Source organism: Antedon bifida, chromosome 9 (genome assembly GCF_963402885.1).
Source record: "Antedon bifida chromosome 9, ecAntBifi1.1, whole genome shotgun sequence".
Lineage (NCBI taxonomy): Eukaryota > Metazoa > Echinodermata > Crinoidea > Comatulida > Antedonidae > Antedon > Antedon bifida.
Genome location: NC_136234.1, coordinates 10,813,227 through 10,830,336, shown reverse-complemented (window position 1 = coordinate 10,830,336; position 17,110 = coordinate 10,813,227). Strand labels below are relative to the sequence as shown.

The 17,110-nt window shown below is 32.7% G+C and overlaps 1 protein-coding gene across 1 annotated transcript; it reads right to left on the bottom strand.

The window, feature by feature from the left end:
- Window positions 1–6,381: 6,381 nt before the first annotated feature.
- Window positions 6,382–17,062, bottom strand: LOC144851507 (AP-5 complex subunit mu-1-like). The gene is made up of 12 exons (XM_078709012.1): window positions 16,922–17,062; window positions 16,307–16,433; window positions 14,485–14,586; window positions 14,318–14,388; window positions 14,078–14,156; window positions 13,803–13,940; window positions 12,822–12,959; window positions 11,851–11,974; window positions 11,038–11,284; window positions 9,971–10,187; window positions 9,516–9,612; window positions 6,382–8,386 (listed from the first exon to the last, which is right to left on the bottom strand). Exons 1-12 carry the CDS (start codon window positions 16,987–16,989, stop codon window positions 8,301–8,303), a joined length of 1,494 nt encoding a protein of 497 aa, XP_078565138.1. The 5' UTR covers window positions 16,990–17,062; the 3' UTR covers window positions 6,382–8,300.
- Window positions 17,063–17,110: the final 48 nt, after the last annotated feature.

The following is a 17,110-nucleotide window of genomic DNA, read 5'->3' as shown; positions in this document are numbered from 1 at the left end:
ATATTTCATGCTGACAATTCTATTAATTCATCAATCGCAAATCTCCGTCATTATGAGATGCATTCTGAAGTTTAGGCAACTACGTGTACATTCAACCATAAATTCCCAAAATAGGATGTTTCTGTTGCTCAATGGCAAAAAGTTGCTAATAAATTGACCCAGTATCTTTTCACCTATATTGGAAACAAATTTATGTTGTAATTGACATACCAGTTTTTTTTTATTCACATGAAAATGTGAATGTCATCATGTTGAAAGGTGAAAAGAGTTGGAAGTCAAATGTACCAAAGATTTTCATATAAAGTTAATGAAAAGAAAACAAAAGTTTGTATTAGCTGTAACATTCCGCATAAGAAGATTTTCTTATCTCAACTACTATACACTACAGAATTCAGTAAGCAGGAAGGGGAGGATGTAATATAGCGCAAGTATAAAACAAATTAAAAAGGCCTATTATCAAACATAAAACACTATTTAATATTATGAGCATTTAACAATATACATTCATAATTATTAAATTAATAAATTGTGTGAAATTTGATTTATGATAAGATAAACTAATTCAAGATGATTATGGTCAGAGGTATTTGTGCGGAGAATATTTTTTTAAATTTATGGCTGAGGTCTGTCGCGAACGACAATGTCAATTATAGTCTTACATTCATCTGTATGATGGATGAAACTAAGCCAGGACTGTTTAAAGCACCTAAGTTGGTCCTATCATTGATCAATGGATTCTCTTGTCCATTGCTTGGCTTTACCAGAGGAAAGGCCGAGCCAATACGTCTCAGGCAGATACTAGATGCTGGGGGCTACCATAAGAGTCACCAGTGCTGATTTCAAAGTCTGATGGGACATGCAGCTCCTTTTGTCTAAATAGCACCCGATGGTCTCGCATCCAAGCCGTAACCGGGCCGAAAGTTGCTCAACATTCGTAATCAGATGAGGACCGGTGTCTCAACATGGTATAAGGCCGTATAGGCTATGTTAAATCCACCACTGTTTTCACAAGTAGGAATAATTAGCCGTATCAAGTGAATGTCAATATGATGGATTAAGGATTTAATATAAATAGAAATAACAATAGTCTGTCAGTGGATTAACCAGTATCAATGCTAATCTGAACACTACTCGAAAATCAATTTCATATTACCTGTTTTAATCACCTATAGTTACTTTCACAATTCCATCTGTATCAGACAACTATTAATATAACAAGCACGCCTGATGGCTAGGAGGGATTATCATAAATTGATTGATCGGATGATAAAAAATTGATGCAAATATCAATAGTGATTGGTTACCTTGAGTTGTAATATAAAACATTGTGAAAAACAAAATTCTCTTTTAACATATTTATTTCAAGTAACTAACTGTTAGGCCTTTAGTTGTTTGTATTCACATGGTGTAGATTAGTCAATGTGCATCTACACCTCGATAGCCTCTGTTTCCACCTACAAATGGCCACCTGGGAAATTACACTGCTACAGTGACATTTTCTATAATTGTTACATAAACATTCAGGCGTCAAAATATTCAGCGTATGATATTTTATAGCACTGTGCTTTGAAAATTTAATTTTCTTACCACACATAGAAAAATGATAGATGGCACATAATAATCGATGTTATAGTTGAAATATTTATATTTTCCTCATTTTTTGTGATTTTATGTAATGTTTTACATTTATGACAAATTGTAACAGATAAAACACAGCAGATATTTTAAATGTTATCAACAGAATGTAAAAAGAAAAATCTGAATTTAGCACGGATGGGGAAATGTATGAAATGGCATGTCAGATCAGAAATGCATACTGTTCAAGAATTGAAAACACACTAAGTAGAACTCATACAGTAGGACACATTCAGGATCCAAAAAAGTGTCCCCTTAATAGAGGTGTCTTCTTAATGAGGGATAGTTGTAGTGTTAAAATATATAATTTACCTTCATATGTTATGAAAAATGTCAATTTTTAATAGGGGTGTGCCCTTAATAAAGTATGGATGTCCCAAAGACTTATTGTAAATATTCATATTCATGTGAATAATTCATTAGACATTTATTTATTATTAAACTTAACATTTAGACTATAGGGCATACTAAAAAAGGTGATGATTAAACAAGTTAAATAATATTATACCAGCAAACAATGACTATCGATTATTAGGAAAATCAATATATTGGTGATGTCACAAAGCTTATTAAAACCTTGAGTTAATATCTGTATCTTCAATATGGGCTAAAATATTAAATTGCACGCCCTCTGTCGCATTTCACATTTAGATTCTGAATGCTTAATGTATTACTTTATTTCAGGATTCATTACAAATACAAAAATTTGATTAAAACATAAATGCTATATACTATTCCAACCTGCAATTTATCAGTCAAAACATGTTGCTTGGTAGCTAATATACATTTCTTTGTAAATAATTATTCATTCATTATGAAGGTGTATAAATTAATAACAATTAAAATATATGCATGACGCTACTTTAGATGTGTCCCCAATTACGTACAATTTGTCAATAATATATTGATTAGTTAGTGTATTTCAAACAAGCCGAAATGGGAGTAACACACAACACTGACACTGCATATGATTATGGATGTTTAAAGGTTTATAACTGATTGAAAATGAATGCGCACATTTCTAAATAATTTACAATTGAAATGACTTGGTTTTATTTTCATTTTAACGTTTATCACATAACTGTATTTCACAGATGAGTATATAGGCGCCACTTGCACGTAAGCAAAAGTAGGGGCTTCTGTCTTGCTGGACAAGAATGATCAACTTGGGATTTGTGAAGCTGGACCTCTCTGAAAGCCATATAGAATACACGCTATCTACGTCTTGTAAGCGTTCAATCAAAAATATCATTAATGCAAATTGAGACCATCAGTACTAGTGGTAATAAAATAATACTATCATGTTTTACACAGTGTATACATAATTTATTTAATGTCAATTCTGATAATTGCTTACTAAGAGTTCATGTAACATCTAAACTGTGTTTATATATTTTTGTCTTATCCAAGATAAACACACTACTGTAGAATTTTATAAGTAGACATGAATCTCAAATATTTGGCAGAGAGTAAATGTGTATTTGTTGATTTTACTGAACCAAACTGCTGAAGAATATACAACTGTCACACAAAGATGCATTAGCAATTCCATGTTTGTTTATTTTAGCAACATTAATCATAATTTGTTATGTTTTACAATATTAAATGTATATCATAAATGTTTAATGAAGTTCATAAATAATCCAATAAGCACCAAGATGAGTTATGAGATAATATGTATGAAATAATAATAAAAATAATGAATGTCTATAAGGCTATGTTTAATACAACATCCTAAATTTGAACACAAATTTGAACACGTTTTTATTTTAGCAAGTCTTACGGGCCGAGGTCAACCCCAAAAGACCTTGCAGTTATACATTAAATAATAACACCGTGTTATACTGTAATTCATAATCCCAAGTTGTATTTTCCTCATGTATACTCATTATGCATTATGAATTAATATGAGTTTATTAAGGATTTTAACAAAGGATGATACTTCGTTTAAAATTTAGTTTTTTCTTTTTAAATCTGCTTTTGAAATAAAAAAAAATGTTTTAAAATTATCATAAAACTATGCTAAATTTTGCCAAATTATGCTAATATTTGATTAGTATTAATGTTAAGCACTAAATCGGTTAAAATATGCACAATTATCTACTAGATTTGGTCAAAATGTTCACAGCACATACTTTTATTTTACGAGAGGTCAAAACAATACAGACTATTTTTACGAGTTGAAAGATTGTCTTTTCTATTCAATGAGGTAGAGCCAAATGAAAATATTCTTCCCATGAAGACTTAAATATTTATTATTAATCTATAATACACCTATGTTCTACCGTAAACTTTTACTGTATTCCATTAATTAGCTGCCTCATGTCAAATTAATTGTCAACGGAATTTGGCCACAGAGGCGCACTCCACAGGTGGGTTTTTCTGGTGCGCAATATTTAGGCCTATAATCTTAAGGACCCTTTAATATCATTTCATTTTTATTGAAGGATATCCTTTTAAAGATGGTAAATAAATTTGTTTTAAATCAAAAAGGTGACTACGAAGTAGTATAGTGAAATGGGAGAAAATAGTGCATGGCATATGATAAAAAATCAAGAAATCGAACGGCATGGATACATATTTTATATACAGTAGTCAATAATGAATTACTTAAAGCCCCCTTCCCTACGTTTTTTAGATCTAATTTAAGATCACAAACTATATTTAATGTAAAAATAATACTATATGGTCCTATTGCGATAACTTTTTTCGTCTTTAAACGGTTAAAAATGTGAAAAATAAGTCGATTCTAATAATTATAGCTATAAATCTCAAAATGCATTGCGCGCGGATTGATATTTTTGTTTTTCACCTGTAATTCGCCCACTTTTCGATCGATCGTGAGGCCAAAACAAATGGAAGACACCTAACTTTTCAGCGAAAATACCGGGTTTTCCCCAACTTGTATCAATGGAGTCTGGCAAAAATAGAAAGATAATTAATGCAGCAACTATACAACGTCAGGCTAGGTATATAGCTAGCGTACGATGTTCGTACGTTACCGATGTTTACCAGCTAGGCCTACAAAACTAAGCATAGCTAGGCTAGGCCTAAGACCGTCCACGAGAGGTCGATCGCCGCGAGCCACTTAGGTAGTGCATTGTTTCTCACTTTTTATCATAATTTACCATAAAACGTACATTTAAGACAAGGAATGACATGGTTTAATGTTTTTAAAGTGATATGTATGTATTGTTTTCCAAAAAACGTCCAAAATTGCAGGGAAGGGGTCTTTAATTTAAGAAATACTGTATATAAACATAAGATGGGTTAATTACTGTAGAAATAATTAATACTATTGACCTACAAGACACCTGGTACAGCTATTATTGGATGTGCTAACAAGGCATACCAATCAATTTAAAAGATTGAAGTTGCTCATTAATATTAGAGAGCTCAGATCAGAACCATTCATGTAATAATATCTAATTGACAAATACTATTTCTATATTTTAATTTTCTGAAAAATGATGCGAGGGAAACATTCTCAAAAACCCTAAAAACATTTCTACAGTATGTTGCATATTTCATGTCTTTCATGTATTTAATCCTTTAGTATTTTATAAAATTATGCCCCTATGTAATAAACTAGGACTTCTCATCGAGGAAGACCTATCGTCGCCGCTGTGGTAAATAAATTCTACATTAGCCATCCGATCCAGTGATTTTAGTATTACCTGCGGCACATTGAAATCTAGGTAGGAAATCCTACATAAAGTCTACACAAATCTAATGCAATTCTGTATACATGGCATTTACTGCCACAAAAACTATTACCATGATTTATTACATTGCCTTGCAGCTAGATTTTACAGAAAGAATAATGACGATGATGATGATAATGATCGTATGATGATGTGATATTGCTCTGGGATCAATTTGTGTGTAATTGATAATAGTAAGAATAAATTCAACTCTGTGTGTTGTTAAATAATAATAAAACCCTTCTAAAAGAACATTTTAAATGCATCGTTATCACAATTGATTAAAATTATTAAGCATTTTCGCATCTTTCTTTGATACATTACCGTAATAATGTATTTCCTTTTTGGCGAATAATACTATAAAAAGCACAGCAGTACTATATATGTATATTCGCAAGAGGATGCAGCAGATGATTTTTAAAAACATCGTTCAGTTCGTTTTTGCTTCAAGCGAGCTTAGTTAGTATTTATATTATGCAGGTAATTTAGATCGAGTACCATATATTTTGACTATTACAGAAATCTCACAACTAGAGAATATAAATTAGCACATATGCAGTGATGTTGAAGCAGTTAGTCTAAGCTGGTTTAAACACATTGCATTCCACATGCTATCGTAGTGTCGAGTGTTTATTTTCCGCTGTCCTGGGACACGACTGGCTGGCTGACCTGAAAATGCCGACCATCACTGTCTGCATACCTATCCATGCATATTACTTTTTAAGCTATTAGAACAAAAAAGTGCTTAACATACCTGCTTTAATTGTGATTAAAAAGAGGCACAGATTTATAAATTCCGATTTCTCAATGAAAAGCGCTCTCACGTTAACATGTTCCTACATATGACAGGATCTCACTTTCAAAGCCGGTCTTGCTTAACCGTTTCAACACAGAAAATAAACAAACTTAGTTCATGGCCGATTCCATTATTTTATGAGCGCATGTCAAAAAATCTCCAATTGAGTTTACATTTATAATCAGATTAAAAATGTGTAAAACTCTAAATTCTATTTATTATTCACTTAATTGTAATTTTGCTGAATAAAACTCGTCAAATTGGCTCTTCTAATTTATTACCATCTATTTAAAATATAATTTAATTACACTTTAAAATAGAACAGTCTGGTTATATGGTGGCGCACTACTAAACTTTTGGAGAGAAAAAAGTAGAATAGGCCAAGAGTTATTTTAGGGCATTCGCAATTACAGTACCAAGACGGTTGGATATTATTATTATTTTAATAAAATAAATAATGGACATTTACCCAAAAAATAAAACATTTAATTTAAAAGGAAAAATGGTAAACTGGAAGCACATTGTTCGAGATTCTTTAGAAGAGAAAATACCAAGTAACCAATTTTATAAGTGAAATCAATATCATAAAGTGAACTGTATTAAAACTACAAAAATTATCTATTCCAAGTTTCATTTATTTATCTATATGAATAATAATAATATATATAATTACAACATTTAATAAAAATATATATAATATAATAATATTAACAATGATACAGCTGAGAACTCCTGTTCCTGGTTTTGAATTTTCGACCAATTTATCAATGATTTGTAAAAGAAAAGATTGTATTTTTTAGAACCACGAAATCTGAAAATTAGGAGCAACTCATTTGATTGCACTTATTGGTTCTAATTCTCTATTTGATAAGTTATAGCCTGGTTATAACTACTATTCTATGTCCGTAATAAATTGGACAGGTTAATTTACAATTGACAAGTAAGTTATAGTTAATATTCTTTAACTAGTCAGGTTATGTCCATAATAAATTGGATGAATTAATATATTCTTTACTAGCTAAGTTATAAAGTAGTTAATTACTCATCATATTGTGTCCATAATAAATCGTGAAATTGGTTTGTATGAGGTTGTTTAGTCTTAGGTTCTAGACAGAAATTCAGCTTAATGTATTGACACAAACTGGGCACGAATTTGTAGATAACTGTGCAATATAAGAAAAAATGATGTATTTTTATTTATACCACAATGATTCAATTCAATAAATATTACAATAAAATTATAAAATCATGTCTAGTGACATCTGGGATTACCCTAGATAGGATTTATTTCCAAGTTGTCCCAAACTTTAAATTAATCTGCAAAAATGCAAAAAGAATCAAATGTATGATATATCTAATGTGTTGTGCTATATGCTGTATCATCTATTTGGTCAATTTCAGCAAAGTTGTACAGATTAAAACATCATCATTGCTGAATAAAAATCTCCCTCTTTGGATTCGAATCCTGATTCTCTGAACATGTAGGTGCATAACGTACCATGGAAAAATGATAGGACAGAAATTTGACGATCGTTGTCAGTGCTTAACCGAATGATCAGCACTAAAGAGTTCATCATTGAAAGAAGGCCAGCCCAAATTGTCATTGGCTTTTGTAATAAAAGCAAGAGATCTGCTAGGTTGCATGTATAATGTGAAATACCAGAGCTATACATGTAGGTAACTCAGTTATAACAAAATTCAATATGTGTTCTGTTTCTTTGTTTGGAATTACCATTATTTGACCCAAAGTTCTGTCTACACTATCAAACTAGTTAGACAAAAAAGTGTGATGTGCCCAAATATGGTAGTCATATGACATTTTTTGACACATAAAGTGTTACTAGTGTTGACAGAGCTTAACATTGTATAATGCAAAAGATGGCTGCATATATAAATGCATTATCATTGTATGAGATATCATGAATGCTGAATGACCTATTCACTGATCTATAGCATACATAATTCTTCATTACATCATCATTGTTTTGACAAATGAGTTGGCTGAATGCACATTATCATGTAAATTCCAACCACTTTTGATTATTAATCACAATCTCACTGATGAGTTGTATTAAACATTTCATCATTACATCATTGAAAATCATTATGGCAATCAACTGCATTTCTAGATCACTGATTGGCTAAACTTCTTTCCAATATAGTTACTATGGCAACTGAGTTGGCATAAATGCTGACTGAGCATCACCATGACAATTCCAAACCTTGTAATCAGATGAGAAAAATTCACGTACTGAAACCAAACAAAGATAAATCAATGAATCAATAATAGGGATTACATGAATATAATAAATCTAAAATGATGACACAACGCTGTTTCAATACCATACACAAATACAATTACACAATACAGTATTATCAACTCCAAAGAGTAACTTTAATGATGAAGAATTATGGTTTGTGAGGTAAAATGTTAGCATTTAAATATAAGCAGTGAATGTTTCAGTAATATTCTGTATATTTAAAAATGAAGAAGATTAACTTTCTGTTTTTTCCGATTTTGATAAAATAAAATACAAATTTTTCAGAGAAATATTTTCTTTGAAAATTAATCATTGACACACAGTAATAATTGCATATTAGTCAATTCAGAGCTGAAAGATTTTCTTCTTAATACAATGCACACAACATCAATGTCAATATGTCAGTCCACTGTAGGATATTACATTATACAGTATCGCAATCGTGACTAGTAACACATGTATTGCTTTCGGCCCATCATGTGAGCGCCCAAATTGATTATAACTGTTGAATTATTTTTTTTGTATCTATGTCTATCATCATGTATATGCATACATTATTCCATTACAGTTGCAGTGGAGAAAAGAGCCTTAACTTATTATGTAAACTAAATTTTTGAATGCCTTTTTGTTTTTCAATATCACATAAGCGCAACTTAAATTCTCTCAAAAATAAACCTTTACTATTAACATATTGTTGTAACCATATATAACCAAAACCAGTAGAAAAAAGTAAGTGTTTGACCTGTTGTGCCCAACAATTCTCAACACTACAAAAGTTTCGAAGAGATATTTTTTAGCATAATAGACTAGGGAATCAGAATTGGTTTCATCCTATTTCATTTTTCTAGGAAAAAGCTTGAGAATGTTATATTTTAATCTTATCAAGTTGAAGATTCCGACTTCAAATCTCGGTTGGGTGGATTTTTCTCATTTTTACAAATGTTATTTAATTTCCATAAAGTGATTGGGTGGTTTATAGTTTCTCTCTGTAAATTTATAAATGTGTGAAATATATATCTTTTTATACGAAAAATAAACTTGGCCCAAGGACTTAGTGGTCTTACAGTAGAATATGTGTGATTATATGTGAATATTGTGTCAAAGACAGCAATGACTTACCTGTCTTTAATTTGACCTTTGCTGAGGGGTGAACTTGTACTGATCGTTGGTCAATGTCACATCGACTATGAGTGTAATCAAGAATTTTAAAGAATATCTAAATAAAATGAATCAAAATGTTGTATTATATTACTACACTATACAAAAAAAACCACATGGTACTCTAGTAACAAATTGTAATTAGTGCATATACTGTGGTACAAATCGTTTTGATATGCTAACCGTAACCTGATAGATGGCGCTGCACAACATCTAGCAATGCTACTGTCAGCAACAATTAACAACTAGTCATTGCCGAAACATCACACATACTACGTAATCTATTGAATTATCTTTTTTATATATCTACATAATATAATCCAGAAGGAAATATTTTTCAAAAATATAAATAATGTATTTGTAATGTGGTAATAGCTTCGATTCGCACAGCTATGATTGTAATAACTATTTCTTACCTGTGCATATGAATTCAGATCAACACAGAATGGATCATCAAAAACATTGGAGCCTTGAATTTCACTCACATCCCCAAATTCTACCGTGGCCTGTAAAGACACTTCTAATAATCGTGATGGGAATTTCTGTCCAATGTTCCAGCCAATTCGTCTCTTATCACTACTTGTAATAATGCTTCCTATACTTTGAACTGCATCAACCTTTTGAATTAAACCTCTATAATAAAAAACATTACATTATCAACTGAGAAAGGAAAAAACAAATACGAACTTTTTTTTTACAGTTTTAAAGCTATGCTGCTGGAGTTTCAATACTATACACATAGTAATAAATACAACTTGCTCTGAATAAGTACTTATTAAGGACTCAGGCCGTAGTCAACTGTTACTTACTGACAGATATATGAAAGTTTATACTAAGTGGACATTTACGTTGACATGCCAGTAAATGTATGATGTAATGACCTTGGGATCTGACCTTCTAATCTGAATCTCTAATAGCACTCATCCGTAGAGCAGCGGTGGAAAAACACACACAAGTGTGCAGCTTAGGCCTAACCTAGATCCTTAATTGTCTGTACAAAGGCTGCTGGGTGATAAGACCCATGCCATAACATGTAACATTAAACTCTTAATTCAAAATAACCAATAAAAATCGATAATTCCAAGTTTGTAAATACGATTTAACTGAAATGTATTTTTCTACATTCTCAGAAAATCACCGCGAGATCGTTATCCGCCAGGTTTTTGTTAAACTTTTGCAATGTTATGCGTACTCATGTACTAATGAACAGAAAAATTCCACTGAACAAGTTCTCAAAATTGGCAGTCGACTTGTGCATGCACATATAATAAAATAGCAGTTGACATAGTAGACATCTAAAGGTCCATGCTATTAACAGAGAGACAAAATGTTCATAATTAAAATAAAATTATTATAGAAAGATGACAAATAATATATATATCCCTTGAGAACTAGTTGTGCATAGCTATTTAATACATTATCAATCAAAGTCATACATTTACTAGTACAAGAATATGAACATTCTAACTGGTACCGTACTTACCTATTAAAAAATGGAATTTGTACTTCACAATACTCAAACATGTTCTTAACTGTACTACATAGTTTAAGTTGTATTAGAATCTTAACAGATTGCTGGTCTCCTTTCATTTGATAGTATGCTTGAATAGGCAGTTGAGGGATAGAAGACGAGGTGTAGTGACATAGAGTGAACATTTCCAGAGGAGGGGTAAATCTAATCTTTCTCATCAAAGGGGCTGTGCTCCCTCGTCTACCACTAAATTTAATACCTGTATGCAACAAAATAAACTATAGTAAGTTTATAGGCATAGAGAAACCGAAACTACCCAATGAAATACTTGAAATTATTAAGATGAGAAAATCTGTGAGAATGAGAAAAACCCAATCACGGTTTGAAGCCCAGAATCTTGTGTTTCATTATGCAGATATATAAGCATTACACTGTCAAATTATAGAAACAGTGCTCATATTCGGAACATGATCTCATAATCGCGTTGAGCATAGCTCATCGGCGAAAGTTCCATATTTTTAGTTGTGTCTCTGGTGGGATTTGAAACCTGCGACCTCTCGCTTACAGGGCGAGTATCAAACATTAGACCACTGAGGCTTTCATAGTATGGTTAAAATTTGATTGGATAGCGAATCTCAATGTGGTAAGGTAGAACAACACTAGTTCTCAATTGTACGCACACACAACAGAGATCAACATATATTATATTATAATATATACATTTGAACAAAGTTTTTGATATTAAATGCCAAATAAAAGCATTTGTTGTTTTACCATTAAACTTTATCAGCCCCTGAACTCCAGATATAATGATTGCACCCTTACCTCCATCTATTTGTGCATCTGCCTGGTGAACACATGGATTCACAATCAGATGATCTAATGGAGTAGCATCAGAAGGCACTGATAATGCCATGCTTACATCTGGTATCATACCTTCAAGCTCAGCCTGAGGAGAAACACTTTTTATTCATTCATCAGTGGAAACATATATTTTCCATTCATTAATGTCATTTGCATGAACCAAAATTGGCCGAGTATAATCCCAAGTTAACCCAACCCCTACCTTTAATTTTCTGTTTCTGTTTTTAAGCATGTCTACTCTATCATGTTAGAATTTTCTGTATATTATTCCTATCTATAAATATGATTATAATCTAAATCGGTTGGTCTACACTTTTTTTGCTGGTAAAAATTTATGTTCATTTCACAACTTTTAGGCCTTTGTGTCCCCATATTTTAAAATCCTGGATCGATCATTGATCTCCAAATCAATCACTTAATGGTCTTTCACATCTGTTCCGGCATGGCACCAGAAAATCAAATTGAACGTTTTCATGCTGTTAAGCACATATTGTTTGGCCCACAGCCATGTGAAGTGTTGTGAAAAACAAAAAATTGATGTTTTTCTTTTATTTACCAGTGCCAGACTGGAACCTGGAACAGGTGTGAAAGACCCTTTACACATGCATTCTGTACACTGGACCTTTCCAAAGGTTATACCAATATGTATCTGGTCTCAAATTCTCTTACATACAAGGTGTGGTGTGGTGTTGGTAGTCTATAAGAAATGATGATGGTAGTGTGTTGGGATGTTCCCACGTGAGGGCAGGGTTCATAGAATGTACCATTATCTAACAGGGGTGTTTCATAAATGTGTTTATATAATCGAGTTGTAGCTCTCTTCTCAGAGAGAATTTGCCAATGTTGTTTATCCAGGTAAGCTAGGCATGAAATAGACTGAAACATCTAGCTACTGTATATAGGTGCATTGCCACAAACATTGTTAACCTGACCTTACAAGTAACTGTACCATAGACATCCCATACATCTTTGACATTATTTGAATCATACTGCACAGCACGGATCTGTTCAGATATTGTGAACTGTAGCTGTGGCTTCACCTTTGACAGAACAGGTTTCCATGCAGGTTGCTATGGAATGAAAAGCAGAGCATTATAAATGTAATGACTATAATTAAACATGGTTTAAATCATTATCAGGTAGTATAGCTTTGTTTTTAATTCATTTTCCACGGTTGACTGCGCATCTAATGTAAACTTTTCTATGGGCACGGTTGACTGTGTGCACGGTTGACTGTGTGCCTAATTCTTTTAACAGAATTAATAAGGTGCAGTACAGTCAACCTTTCCAATAAAAAGCAAGGTATTAGGCTCTGTATACACAATTAAACTAGTTTGAAAAAAAAAGTGTGATATGCCCAAATATGGTAGTGATATGATCATCATAACCATATATGGGTACATCTCATTTTTTTTCCACATTAGGTTTAATAATGTTGACAGAGCTTTAGATGTACAATTAACCGTGCTAATAGGAAAAAAATGAATTTGATGATGCCAGTAGCTTACATTACTAAGGGCAACCATGTTGAAGTATTAAAGTGCTAAATGTATCCAATTTAAGAGGGCTAGGCTTCAAATTCAAGATAAAACAACAGAAAATTTGGCTATATAACCAACCAATCAAATGGCAAGGATACACCGTATTATAAATAAAATTGTTACTTTTTCAGCCCAGGATTATCTTAAGGATTTTCTTGGCCCTGTGCCAAGAGATGCAGATAAAGTGAGTACTGTACAATATAAACTGAGATGTTTTACCAAATTTAATTCAAAGTTTATTCCAAATAAATTCAAACATTGTACCAGTAAATTATTGTTTCTATATATCTTTTTTTTTTTTTTATCTGCGATGAAAATAACGACATATACAATAACTAGGCTTCAAACTGACATACATAAATACAGACATACCCTGCTTTGGCTTGGTACTTGTGGTATCTGTTTGCTTAGTAGTACCGCTCTAACTGTGGCAGGGTTAGTGTTTATAGGTGTACCAAATGGTGCTGCCTGAGTCATATATACAAACAGATCTTGAATTTGAGCTGAAAACTAAAAGCACATAATTATTGGATACATTTTCTTTCTTTTGTAAACAAAATCAGACTATTCTGAGTCCCACACCAGGAACAAATCAATTATCGTGTCAGTTTTGTATGTATGTATTGTACTAATTATATTGTACTCACTTTATCTGCATCTCTTGGCACAGGGCCAAGAAAATCTGCCATGTTCACTAGTAAAGAAAATCCTTGAGATAATCCTGGGCTGCAAAAGTAACAATTCTATTTATAATACGGTGTATCCTTGCCATTTGATTGATTGATTATATAGCCAAATTTTCTGTTATTATTTTTATTAAAATTTATTTTATGATTTCACCAAAAGTCATAATAAATGTTGTCATCTTTACTCAACAGCATACTTACATGTTAATGAGTGGTGGTCGTGATTTACAGCCTTGTTCTACCAATGACAAGCAACAGAACAGTAAACTATTCTAATAAAAAAAAAAGAATGATACTTATTACTACATTTTGTTGTCCACATTGGTTCCTCATTTTTGCAGAAGGTTGTAAAATATATTTCAACAAACCTGTTCAAAGACGATGACAGGCCAAAGAGCACCATCTTTGGTCTTCAATTCAAAGACAGGTTTTTGGAATTCTTTACTACAAGAATCTCTAGATTCAACAAACTGTCAAAAACAAACAGTTAAAAAAGATTAGTCATTTTAGTTTCAGTTTAAGGATTACTAAAAATAAATTTTAATAATTTTTATAAAATCTGACATGGTTATAATGGCTGCACAGGTGTATTGATTTTAAGTTCAGGAATCTGTAAATAAATATACATATTTTGTATATAGGCCGACACAATACGAATCCTTCATCCTCAAGCTTGGATACTAATAATATTAATGAACACAAAGTTTTAAGCTGATGTTTGACTGGATGATGGAAAAAACATACATGGGATTCTGTTCACAACCTCAAATTTTGTCTCTTGGTTTGTAAAGACAAAACAAAAACAGAAAATGTGGTGTGTTATGAATGCCACAAATGTTTACTATCGGGTATTTATTGATTTATTTTATTTCTTTATTCTTTATACTGGGAAGCCTGTTCAGTAGTAACCTACTGTTCTCCCACAGTGCCCAGTATGTGTGGGTGACAGTGGCTGTGTGTGTACTAGTACACCTGGTTAACCCCTACTCGTCTCATAGAATGTAGAGGTTCTTTACAGTGCACATGAGCTAGATGTGTACACTGGACATACGGTTTATAGTCCTTATCTGAGAAGACTTGTTCTACCACCAGAACCATGTTTCTTTATTCTGGTGTCAGCACAGAGATCTCTGCCAACATAAAACTGCAACAGTATCCATATGACTGGTTAACAATTACATGATCATGTACAGCTAAAGCCTGGTTTCCTGTCGACGTAAGAAGTCAAATTTTGCAACGATTCTTGCGTTTCATGCGTTTCTTGACGTCGTTGACCTTAGTCAAGATCGTGTCGGGCTGCAGAGAAACATCTGTAGTTATGCTGCTCCCGAAAGTTGAAATTTTGGCTGTGAAACACACGTCGTATGCTTACGTCGATTTGAGTGTTTTTTTGCTGTGAAACACACGTCGTATGCTTACGTCGATTTTAGTGTTGTTATGAAAGTTGACATTTTTTTCTTAAGTCGGTCAGATTTCTGACGTATTTAAAACAACATCTCTGATTGGTGTTTCTTTTTGAGCGGGTTTTATCATTTTTCGCGCGAAATGTTGAATGTTGTTATTGTACCTGTAGCAGCAGCAGTGTCAGTGCAGCACACCAACATATTATTTTCAGTAGATAGCCTAGGCCTAGGCTGGTCATAAAAGATGATTAGTAAAGATCTAGCAAAGATGATAACCTGCTATAGGATGTTGCGAAGAAGACGACAAAGAAGAGAACAGATTCAGAAAGAATTGAAGAAGAGAAAGCTTATCTTGTTGCAAATGTTCATTTTCGCGACGTTTCTACCGACAAAGAGAACAGAAGAATGTCGGTTTCTTTGAAATGCTGATTGTTTATTGCACGTCCATAAATAAGAGTATTATATTTTGATATGAGTTGTAAACTCGCTGATTAGAACATTATTATATTGAAACTACTGTGCATTTTGTAAAGTATGTACAACATCGTAAAGTGGGCTAAAATTACAGTAGTAAATACATACAAATGTTGTTATTGTATGGATTTATTTCACTATAAGGTCATACACATTACGTCATAACTCTTGTCGCTCATTGGTTGCTTGTCACGATTGTGCTTAAGTCTCTTGCGAAAGTTGACTTGGTCAACTTTTGCAAGAGACGTAATAAACGTGATGCAAGGGCGTTCATTCAAGCGTAAGCGTCGAAAGGAAACCAGGCTTAACTAACCTGTTGTTGTGGCTGGCGTAGCCCAAGCTGGTCCATCAAGGCATTGTAAAAGTCTATCTCATTTGGAATAGGTACATGGTCTTCATCGTCAAAAACTTTAGCTCTACGCTCAACTGTGGTAAAAGTTCTGAGTTAAATAAAATTAAAAAAACATTGTTACTATAAGGAAGGGCCTGGTAAGAACTAATACAAACTAATGATCGTGCTACGGAAGTCAGGGTATGTCACCTTTATGTCTTCTGGAGCATGTGTGTGTGTTTTATTTGGATCCAACATTTTTACTAAAAGGGCCTAATAAGAACTAATAGTAATACACAAATTGTCACAAAACAATGTTCATGTTATGCATGGTGTTTATGGTAGGTGCTGCACTGTGGCTTCTGTGGGTTCGTAGAAGATCTAATCCAAATTTCTTCAATTTGAGGATGAACATAAATTTACAAAACTATAAATTACTAATATTAGAGTATTACTATTAGTTAGGCCTAGTAGGCTCTAGGCCTAGGCTAGATAGAAGTTCAATTGTTTTCTCCTAACAAAACAATGAAATTTATTCTAAAATAAAAATTGTATGTAGGCTAGGCTAGGCCTAGGCCTATTATAGTTTGTTTGTACCTTGAAAATATAACCTTTTCTGAACTGAACCCTGGAAGGGGCACAACCCAAACTGCACGAATACTCATGTTTGCAAGGAAGGAGGCCTAGCTAGCTAGGCTAGGCTAGAGTGTGAGTAGGTCTCTACCAACAACAACAAAGACTTTGAAATTTGGAAAGCAGGCTAGTTGTTGACAAAATTATCCAGGT

Excerpts from the sequence above, each read along its gene's own strand:
- LOC144851507 (XM_078709012.1), bottom strand. The coding sequence starts at position 16,989 with ATGAGTATTCGTGCAGTTTGGGTTGTGCCCCTTCCAGGGTTCAGTTCA. Across the intron at positions 14,587-16,306 it reads TACGCCAGCCACAACAACAG|TTTGTTGAATCTAGAGATTC; the intron begins GTTAGTTAAGCC and ends TGTTTTTGACAG. Across the intron at positions 9,613-9,970 it reads ATCTGAATTCATATGCACAG|ATATTCTTTAAAATTCTTGA; the intron begins GTAAGAAATAGT and ends CATTTTATTTAG.